Genomic DNA, 11,478 nt, shown 5'->3' on the forward strand with positions numbered 1-11,478 from the left:
ATTCCCATGCCAAATGCTTTAGGTGGCTATGATACAGTTGCTATTGCCTATCTGCGTTTGGATGGGAACTAAGTACATGTTAGTACTGCAAATTAACCCTTGTATATGTGTTTCAGTATTCATATGTGGAATTATCATGCAAACAAAAAAATAGATTTCTTTTTCAGGAATAAATATGCAAATTCACTCCTACAGAGGAGGATAGCAAGGCAGGTGTGGAATTTGCTCTTTCTAATCCCCTTTAAAGAAATTTAATGAACAATCTTGCAGGGTGCTGGTTCATATAAGTCACTTCACTAAGGAACAGAATCCAGGGAGTGGTTGGTGGTTTTGATATTTTAGTCTATTCAGCACTTATCTACTAGTGAACTGCCACACCCCAGAGTAAATTGGCTTTGCTTTGGGTTTTAGAAGTATTTAAGAGTCAAACTCTCTCATTATTATACATGTATTAAGGAAATATCTTAAAATGGAGTCAAACACTTGGAAAATAACCATACCAAGATTCCTTAATTTAGGCTGTTTCATTAACAATGGTTTTTTTTTTCTTTCCTATGCGGAAATGATCTTCACATATAAAAATAATGACCACTCTTAAGAACACACACACTTTCACATCCCATACTATACTGTATGAGAAATGTTTTATTTTATTTCTGACACTTATGCCAGGGAAAAACAACAGCTAAGCTACTTTATTTCCAAGAAAGACATAATATACTTCATAATGCATGCTTTTCCTACACACTGAATGAATGCCCAAAATAGGCTTAGGCCCTGTACAGACAGGCCAAAATAAAGCTGGTTCTGGTCACTTTGAGGTATGCTGTTTAACCAATGCATGCATCCTAAGAGTCCAGGAGGGGCACCAAGGAATGGAGCATGGCTTTGGCGCGGCTTCCAGACTCTTAGGATGCATGCATCATTTAAATATCATACCTCCAAAGTGACTTGAAGCAGCTTTATTTTGGCCTGTCTGTATGCATCCTTAGTTTGCATTCAAAGAACCTCAAATGTTCAGATCTTAAATGTACATATCCAACAAAAGTGAGAGTGTTTGCTCAGTGCATTATTTTACATTTTGTTCAGCTTTTTCTTGTTCATTTGTAAGAGACAGTCCTGTTGATTCCATTTAAGTGAAGCAATACTCAAGGGGCAAAGATTCCAATTAAATTTCAAGGTTTTGATTGTACAACGCATATTACAAAACACACCCCCAATGACCCCCATGTGGAGCTACAGAAGCTTTCATAAACTCTTCTGCTTCCCAGACTGCAGACAGCCCTACCCATGCTGATATCATTTCCTCCTCAGAAGAAACCCAGTATTCAAACCCTCTGAGGAAAAATTTAGCTGATCATTTGTTCTGTATTTTTTTCACTCACAGAAAAATCTCTAAAATGAAACTGTTGCTTCAGATTTGTCAACCTACAAAGTGGTCTCACTGCTGTTTGCCAAGTGCTGTTCACCCATGCCTGTGTTTAACTGCTAACAGCCAACCTTGTTTCTGTTTTACCATGCTGCTTAAATTTTATGGCAGGTCCCCCCCCCCCCGCCCCAGAAAAACCTATTTATCTGAAGAATGGGCTACAGTTCCTGCTATCACATGGCTGAATCTGTAAAAGATAATAATGGGTATTTCTAACCATCAGAGTTATTTTGAAAGGGAAGGGCAGGTGGAAAAACAAAGTGAAAAAAAGTGGATTGAAACATTTCATAGAATCATAGAATCATAGAGTTGGAAGAGACCACAAGGGCCATCCAGTCCAACCCCCTGCAGGAAATCCCAATCAAAGCATCCCCGACAGATGGCCATCCAGCCTCTACTTGAAGACCTCCAAGGAAGGAGACTCCACTACACTCCGATTTACGATACACTAAGATACACTAAGATTTACGATCTTAGAAAACAATACTGTACATATTTCATAAACCAAATTAACAAAGCATTATACATTGGATACTAGAATAAGTCTACTTTGCCTCAGTAGACTAGAAATATTACACCTTACTCCCAGTGCTGTCGTAACATACCATTACAGTATCTCCCTGTCACTGTGACTTGTATGTACAACTGTCAAGCATTTTATTTGCTGGTGCGACTATTCTAGGGATTGATCCATTGGGCTGACAGGACATAAATTTGCCTTCTAGTAAAAAGTCTTCCATTTCGTATAACAAAAACAGAGAAACTACTTAAAATAAACAGTATGTAATGCTATACCAAGAAAAAAAGCTCACTTGACTAACCATTCTGCAGAGAACTTATTAAATTTGTTTCAACAATCACAGTAAGTGAGATATAAGACCTATAAGAAACATAGTGCCATAGGACCATAGCATTAGTTTCCTATGGAAACAAAATTATGCCCAAAATTCTGCAGCATCCAATTGTATATGGAGAGAGAAATCTCAGAGGTGCAAGTGAGGTTCAGTAAAGGAAGGGGCACTTGGGACCACATGACAAACATAAGAAGGATAATGAAGCAAACTAAAGAATTCCAGAAGAAAATCTGATGTGGTTTATAAATCATAGCAAAACTATTGATTGCATAGATCATAAAAAGCTATTGAATGCTCTTAAAGAAATGGGAGTGCCACTACATCTGATAGTCCTGATGAAGAATATGTATTTGAGAAAAGAGGCTACTGTTGGAACAGAGTATAGAGAAACAGAATGGTTTCCAATTGGCAAAGGGGTCAGCAAGCCTGCATTCCCATAAAAAGAGCAGGTTTAGACTCAGAAGGAGGAGGGATGATAGGGGGAAGGAACATAAACAATCTAAGATATGCAGATGACACCATAATACTAGCAGAAACATCATAGGCTTGGAACAATTTTAAAGGAAAATTAAAGAAGTAGAAAGGCAGGCTTAATTCTGAACATAAACAAAACAAAAATAAAGACCAAAGAGGATCTATCTACGTTCAAACTAGGGGCAGTACAGACGGGAGACTCCGTGCCATCCCTGTAAGCCCCATGTCTGTGCTGCAGCATCCCCATGCTGCAGCACGAACGCGCCACAAAAAAAGGGCTGCCTAGAGCGGCTTCTTTTTTTGCGACACCGGAAGCCGAAGGGGCTCTGCCATGACGCCACCTCCTGGCAGCAACATCTGGTCGTTGTATGGCAGCGGCGGTGGCAGCAACATCATGGCAGCCCCTGTATGGATGGGAGGCCGCCATGATGCCGGCGCCTGTACGTATTAGGATTCGGGAGCGTGTGGTGGCTCCCGAACGTAATATCGCCGCTGCCACACCACAAAGTGCCCGTGTGTACCGGGCCCTAGATAAGGAGCAAATTGAAATAAAGATTTCCCACACCTTGAATCAAATATTGATCCAAACTGAGATTGCAGTCAAGAAATCAGAAGACTAGGAATGAGAAGGGCAGCTATAGAAGAACTAAAAAAGATCCCAAAGTGTAACGATATACAACTGAGCACTAAAATTAGATTGGTCCAATAACACTGCATTCCCCATCACCATGTATGGATGCGAGAGCTGGACAGTGAAGAAAGCAGACAGGAAGAAAATCAACTCATTTGAGATGTGGTGCTGGAGAATAGTGCTGAGAATACCACAGATGGCCAAAAAGACAAACAAACAAGTTCTTGAACAGACCAAGTCTGAACTCTCCTTGGAACCCAAGATGATGAAACTGAGGCTGTCATACTTTGGCCCTGTCACAAGAAGGCATAACACAATAGAAAAGACAATGATGCTACAGAAAGATGGAGGGTAATAGAAAGAGAGGAAGACCCCACGCCAGATGACTGGACTCAATCCGGGAGGTCACAGGCTAGGTCTGCAGGACCTAAGCAGAGCAGTAGAGAACAAAGCTCTTGGAAGTACAGTGCTACCTCGGGTTACGAATTTAATTCGTTCCGCGGCGCCGTTCGTAACCCGATACATTTCGCAACCCGAAAAGGCGCTGGAAAGCCGCTAGCCGCGGCTTCCGATTTGAATTTCACGCCGAAATTAATTTCGTAACCCGAAAAATCTTTCGTAACCCGGAACAGTTTTTTCCAATGTAACTTTTTCGTACCCCGGAAATTTCGTAACGCGGTGAATTCGTATCCCGGGGTACCACTGTATCTCATCCACAGGGTCACCATGAGTCGGGGTCAACTCCAAGGCAGTTAACAACAAGTGAAATTTGTGATTTTAAAACAGAATTTATTTATAAGGAGCGAGAGCATGCAATTAGCAAGTTCAATGTAAAGCAAGTGGCCTCTTAACATACATATGGTACTGCTTGTTTTTCCCAAAAGCACTGACTTTCAGAGAGATAAATGGTAAAAGCAATGGCCACAATCCAATACAGAGTTAAGTGCACTTAACCCACATAGATTATTTACAGCAGGAACATAAAAGCTTTTTCAGCTTAGCCAGCAAAAGCAAAAATTTTAAAAAAATTAAATGATGCTCTGTTCTTAAAGACATATGTAGACTCCTTACAAACTAAACATATATCACTGATATATCATCAGCCATTTATGGAACCACTGTAGAAAGGCTTGCCTACAGGCCAACAGGAAGCCACTCTGACTTTAAGGGAACACAGTCAGTAAGCTTTCTAGTCCCCAGGTCACATACCATTCATAGAACAATTTAAAACGGCCTAAAATGAAGCTTAGGAATCACATTATTGCTTATTCGTTGGAACTGGGAAGGGAAATCTGCAAATAAAGCTACTGAGTCTGCAGTATGCATTTATGGAGCAATGACAATTATTGGGAAGAACCTAAACTGTTAACAACTTTTCTGTGCCTCAATCAAAAGGGGAAGAGGACCTGATACACTGACCTTGTTGTACTGTAACAGAAAGAAAAGGTTTGCTTACATACTCCAAACCTGTATCCTTGGCAGAATAATCCAAAAAATGAATATGTAAACTTTTCATGTGTATATTTGAATTCAAGTCACCTGTCAACTTAAGACAACCCCGTGAATTTCATAGAGTTTTCGTAGTCAAGGAATACTTGGAGGTGGTTTTATCAGTTTCTTCATCTCAAATATGGTGTACTGCACCTGGTATTGTTGGTGGTCTCCCATCTGAGTATTAACTATGGACAACCCTGCTTAGCTTCCAAGATGTGACAGGATCTAGCACCAATAGGGTATTTAGAAGAAGAAAAAACACCAGGTTATAGATCTTCAGCCATGGAAAACACAGCCATGCAAAAAACACAATAAAGCAAGCGCTATTGCAAATTATTCCAAACAACATCTAATTTATTATATATGAAGACATTAAACATCTACAGTTCCATACATAATTTTACTGTTTCTCCTATGTCAGCATATGCTTCCTAGCCAATTTCCTCCTCTGCATCTCTCCCTAATATACAGCCACTTCTCTTGAGGGATACAAGTAAAGAATTGGTATACTTTCATTCTTGTTTGAACTACAGTATAAAGTCCTTTAGCCTATCCCACAGAAGAGATTCCTACCATGATGCCCATTACTCTGGCCCCCCATAATCACTATTCTGCCTTGACTGATACTTTCCAACTCATCATCCAACCCAGACCCTAACTACATTACACAGAATATCTGTAGAAATAAATGAGTCATTTACAGACAGTCTGATTTAGGGCTTCTTACATATGAAGTAAGAACCAGCATGGTATAGTGGCTTACACATTGGACTTTTACTCTGAATATCAGGGTTTGAATCCCCACTTGAGCATGGAAACCCATGGTTGACCTCAGACAAGTCACACTCTCACAGCCTTAGAGGAAGGCAAAATCAAACACCCTCTGAATAAGTTTTGCTAAACTATGTGACAAGTCAGAAATTACTTGAAGGCACAGAACAACAGCAATGACACGTGAAGGAGACCTCAGAGCTATACAAGCTTTCCTGTCTATTCCTAGGCTAGAAACAACTGTGTTCATTTCTCCTCATGCCTATTTCCTTCCATTACTAGATTACAATGAATAAAGAAGCCCATGCCTGCCAGGAACTATATACTCATATCAGAATACCCACAGGATGAGTAAGTGTTGGATAAGGATATTAGATTCTGATGGATCATACATAAATCCACTTGTGAACAGTAGTGCCAAGACAGCCATCTACTCAATGGAGGAAAAAAACAAAAGACCATCTAAGCTGTGTACCTAGATGCTTAGAAGTAAATCCCACTGAGCATAATGGGTCTCAGTTTTGAGTTGAAATATAGAGAACTGAAGGGCAGTGTCATCCATTACTATAAAAAGGTCCATTTACAACTTCAGCTACTAGAAGATCGAGTGCCTCCAAGTGGCAAAATTCTTTACTTTGTTATCGAGGGCACTTCAATGGGAAAATGATGCTTCTTGTTTTCTCTACAGTCATCCCTTAGTATCCATTGGGGTTTAGTTCCAGGAACCCTGTGGATACCAAAATCCGTGGATGCTCAAGTTCCATTATATACAATGACATGGTAAAATGGTGTCCCTTATATAAAATGGCAAAAGCGAGGTTTGCTTTTTGGATGTTTAAAATATTTTCAAGTTATGGATTGTTGAATCCATGAATGCAGAATCCGTGGATACAGAGGACTGAATGCATTTGGTTAATGATTAATGGTTAACAGCATACGCTGCCATCTTATAAAAGTAATCCTACACATTTTTACTTGTTCCATATGGACTGCTTTTAGGTAAGAAGCAGACCAAATGGCCACAATACTGTGTGCTAAGCATTGCATCAACACCATGTTTACACGCTGAAAAAGTTGGCCATTCACATATCTAGGTTAACCCTTGTTGTTGCTGTTGTTGTTGTTGTGTGCCTTCAAGCTATTTCTGACTTATGACGATCTTAAGGTGAACCTATCACAGGGTTTTCTCAGCAAGATTTGACTTCCAGAGAGGTTTCTGGTTTGATCTGTTCTAGCACCCATTTGTTTGACTTCTTGGTTGTCCATGGTAAACTTCCTTGCTCTTTTTAAAAACTGAAGCTCCATTAATGTGTGTTGCTACACATACAATGCTAACATATTGTGGGTGAAGCTGCAACCACAGACACTTAAAGCCTAGCTTGACAACCATCATGGTGCTATGCTAAGATAACAGTTGTTTTTAATCAGTTTCCCCAACATTTCACTGCTTCTCTCATTAATGCTGACGCTTCCAAAGTGAAATACCTTTTAGGGTTAGCTAATGGCAAGAAGCTAGGGACAAGCAAATCTGTCAGTAACATTTTCATTCACATTTGGATTTTTCCAAATCCAATTTTTTTTTCTGTCAAATTCATGGTGACATTTGTAAATTGCAGAAAATGCTTATCAGAATCTAAACCAACCAAATTCTCAACTACCTACAATAGCCATATTGCAAATATGCAGTATGCAGAGTATACTATAGTATACCCAGTATACTATACCCAGTATGCAGAGGATCACGACTGACATTTAATAGCTAAAAGTAAGAACCTTTTTGGGGGTGGAAGAGATATGACAAGGCTGGAACTCAACAAGAACATGGATGAGCATAGAGATTCAGCCCACACTGTGAAGAGTTCAGCACTCAAAGCATAAATGAGGATTCTGTCCATTTCACTTCTTTCTCACATTTTATTTTTAAAATCTCAACTTCTATTAGTCACATTTATGATGAAATTCTCAATTCTTTGAAGGTTACCATGAAAAACCAAGGCAAGTAAAATCCACCCCGAAAAGCATCTTGCATCTATTATCACATGTCCACCACCAGAGAGGTGCAGGCTTTAAAAAAGCACCCCAAGACAAGCAATCTGTACTCCATCACAAATTCAGAGGAGTGTAGATTCTCAAGTGAGGCCACTTCATTACTGAAGAAGAAAGGACCATTGATTCCAATGAATCATACCAAAAACACAATGGTTCAAACAAATGTGCAGCAGGAATCGCACAAGTCTTCATCAGTCAATGATTACATAGATAACACTTCATGAATCCAGCACAGTGGACTTGTAGCACAGTGCAGCTCAAAGTACTGTATATACTCATGTATAAGTCTAAAAGTTTAGGTCAAAAAACTGACCAAAAAACCTGAGTCAACATATCCATGGGTCAATGTAAGTACTGGGCCTGAACAGACAGGCCAAAATAAAGCTGCTTTGGGTCCCTTTGGAGGTATGCTGTTTAAATGACACATGCATCTTAAGAGGCCAGAAGCTGCGCCAAAGCTGTGTTCCAGTCCTTAGGACTGGAGCACGGCTTTGGCGCAACGTCCGGCCTCTTAGGACGCATGCAGCATTTAAACAGCATACTTCCAAAGTGACCTGAAGCAGCTTTATTTTGGCCTGTCTGTTCAGCCCCAGTGTTTTAACTCTCATTTAAAAGAAGGAACCATCCCCTTGTCAAAGGCAAGAGTATAATCTGTCCTGGAAGCACCAGTCCCCCTACTCTCTCATCTACCCAGCCTTAGGAGTGAGCACAAAGACCTATGTCTGCTGGAATGTTGTAAGTTCTTTGACATTGTTTTGCTTTACTTCATCCTTTTAGATCCTTTGCTCTATGCCCCTAAGTTTTATCTTCAACTTATCCATGGGTCATATCAAAATCCATAATTTTGGCCCCAAAATTTGCCCTCGACTTGTACATGAGGTTGACTTATAGTTGAGTATATACAGTAGTTGTCCATGGACTGATGCCAGTTTACAAGCTATCAGCTGTTGATCCACAGTACATTTCCAAGAAAGAAAGAAAGACAGACAGAAAGAAAGAAAGAGTGGCAGCCAATGGGGACCACTACACTAGTGATCCCTGGCAGATTGTAAACACAGACTTGCCATTGCCCTACTTGTGTAGTGATGTGAGTGTTGGACTACAGCTCTGGAAACCAGGATTCGATTCCCAGCTCAGCCACAAAACCCACTGGCTGACCTTCGGCAAGCCATGCTCTCTCAGCCTCAGAAGATGGCAATGGCAAACCCTCTCTGAACTGAATGTAGAGAAATCTTGTAGCATCTTTGAGACAAACTGAAATAAAGAAGTTGGCATCTGAGGAAGTAGATTGTAGTCTGCGAAAGAAGTTCATGCTGGTAACCTCTTTATTTCAGTTGGTCTCAAAGGTGCAACAAACTCTCTCTACATACTGATTCTACTGACTAACATGCCTATATCTTTGAATTCTACCCTTCTGAACAAATCTTGCCAAGAAAACCCCTTGACAGGTTTGACTTTCCTGTTATGTGCCTTCAACTTATGGCAACCCGAAGGCAAACCAATACCATGGGACATTCTTGGCAAGATTTGTTCAGAGGAGGTTTGCCATTGCCTTCACCTGAGGCTGAGGGTCACCTTAAGGTTGGCATAAGTTGGAAATGAGTTGAACGCACACAACACACAAACAAACACACATCAGCCAGCCTGGGAAGTACTGCTGCGCTTCATCCAAAGCTTATGCCCTTTTGCTGCTGCTAACCATTCAGGGACTACAAGTCTCCTCTTTTTTGGTCTGCAAGGGATGCAAAAGACTGCAAGGAGAGAAAGGCTGAGGAAGAGGATGGCAAAGCAATGCAGTAGGTAAGCAAAGTGTGCCCTCTCCATTGCAATATACATATACATATACATATATAAAGCCCTTCTCCTCCCCCACTCAGTTTCAAATCACTTACACACATGCCAAAAACAGACCAAGGGGCAAGGGGAGGAGAAGGACATGAGATGGAGAGCAAGAGATATTCCTCTGCCCAAGGAGGCCCTTGAGGGAGAGGAGCCATGAGCCCATGCTGACCAGATGCCCGAGCCACAAAGGAAGCCCAGGCACCACAAAACAGAGGACACTTCGGGGGGAAAAGATGGAGAACATGACCAAATAAAAAGCTAAAAACGTTGATATAAAAGTAAAGCCATGCTTCTTATTCAAGCTCAAAATGGAGGGCCTGTCTTGTGATTTCCTTCTGGAGGGAAGTTTGAGGTGGAGGCCAGGTCCTGGACAAGGAGGGCCTGGGGTCACCCTTCTTCTCCCAAGCCACAAAGGACCCTTGCCTTGGCCTCCTCCTCTTCCTCTGCTGCTGAAATGGCTCTGTGGTTTGGAGGGGCCTTTCTTTCAAGCCACAAAGGGCCAGATGGAGGGAGGCCACCCAAAGGCCCCTTGCCTCTACCTCACCTGACCCCCCCCCCCTTGTCAAGATGGCTTTGTGGCTCAGAGGGGGGCACAAAGAGCCAGGCGGGGAGGGCCACCCCCTTATCCCTACCTCCTCCTCCCCCCTCCCACTGCCAAGAGAGCTTTGGGGCTTCTTGGATGGGGCTTCCAGCTTCTGGGGAGGGGGCACCCAAGGGCCCCTTGCCTTGACTTCCCCTTGGCCCCCATCATAAATGGCTCTGGGGAGGGGGCTGCAAGGGGCCAGTTTGGGGGGGGGGTTAAGGCCACCAAAGGGCCCTTTGCCTCAACCTCCCCCCACTGTCAAAACAGGTGCAGGAAGGCAAGGGCTGTGTGTGTGTATTGGGGGGGGGGTTAATGGAGTAGGCCCGCTTTCCCTCAGGGCCTGCAGAGGGCCTTCTTTTGGGGGGCCCTCCCCCTCCCCCTCCCCCGCGGCGTTGCCAGGCACTCGAGGGCCGTTTCCATGCCAACGCCCCCCTCCCTCGCAGAGCCTGGCTCCCTTCCCTTTCTCCCTTCCCTCAGGGCTCCCCTTTCGCGCCCTTTCTTTCTTCTCCCTCACCTTCGTGTAAAGCTCCGAGGCCGCCATGCTTTCCCCCGGGAGCTGGAGCCGGCGGGGAGAGTCCTTCTTTCGCCTCAGGGCGGCGGCGGCGGCGGGGGAAGGCGGGGCGGTGAAAGGGATCCTCCTCAGCAGCAGCAGCAGCAGCTCCTCGCCATGTTGTTGTCAATGCTGGTACCTGAGGAGGAGGAGAAGGAGGATGGCGAGGATGAAGGGGAGGAGGATGATGCCTCCGATGGGAAGGCCGCCTCCTCCTCCTCCTCCTCCTCGGCATTGTGGGTCCCTCCCTCCGGCTGAGGCTGCAAGATGGAGGGCCTCTCCAGAGCAAGGATGGAGGATTGTAGGACAAGGACAAGCAGAGCCTGGAAGCAGCAGCGCCCTTCAGGAGTTCAGCCCAAAACACACACACTGCAGAAGTAATGATAATGATAACGATAACAATGACCCAGTTCGAGGCCGCTTTAACTGCCCTAAAACTCTGGGGTTCAGTGTAGTGTTTGTCAGAGGTTGCCCCTTGGGGCCACGAGGAAACTACAACTCCCAGGGTTCCCTAGCGCTGCGCTCAGCCAGGGCAGCCGAAGGGCCTCGGACGGGGCTGTTGCTCTTCTGCAGAGTGTGTTTTGGGACGCTAGACTGTGCCTCTGCAGCCTCTCTAGGCATCTTCACTTAGGCGGGAAAATGAAGTGCCCAGATGTAATAGGATTGTGGGATGACACCTGGCTGAATGAGAGACTTCTACGTGTGAAAGGGATCTTGGAGTCCCAGGAGACCACAAGTCGAACATGAGCCAATGCTGTGATGCGGCAGCTAACAAGGCCAATGCGATTCTAAGCTGCATCA

General features: G+C 43.5%; 1 protein-coding gene across 2 annotated transcripts in view; it reads right to left on the reverse strand.

Moving 5' to 3' along the window:
• Positions 1-10,881, reverse strand: part of LOC149307304 (unconventional myosin-Va) — a 100,049-nt gene extending 89,168 nt beyond the window's left edge. Inside the window, exon 1 of one of the 2 annotated variants that reach the window (XM_089538857.1) lies at positions 10,642-10,881. In XM_089538857.1, coding sequence (XP_089394983.1) covers positions 10,642-10,668 — 27 coding nt within the window. In that variant the 5' untranslated portion in view covers positions 10,669-10,881. The remainder of the gene's footprint in view (positions 1-10,641) is intronic. The other variant, XM_089538858.1, reaches the window with a different exon arrangement.
• Positions 10,882-11,478: the final 597 nt, after the last annotated feature.

The sequence above is a fragment of the Sceloporus occidentalis genome, unplaced genomic scaffold (assembly GCF_023333645.1).
Source record: "Sceloporus occidentalis isolate IW3139 unplaced genomic scaffold, rSceOcc1.0.p SCAF_9, whole genome shotgun sequence".
NCBI classification, from domain to species: Eukaryota; Metazoa; Chordata; class Lepidosauria; order Squamata; family Phrynosomatidae; genus Sceloporus; species Sceloporus occidentalis.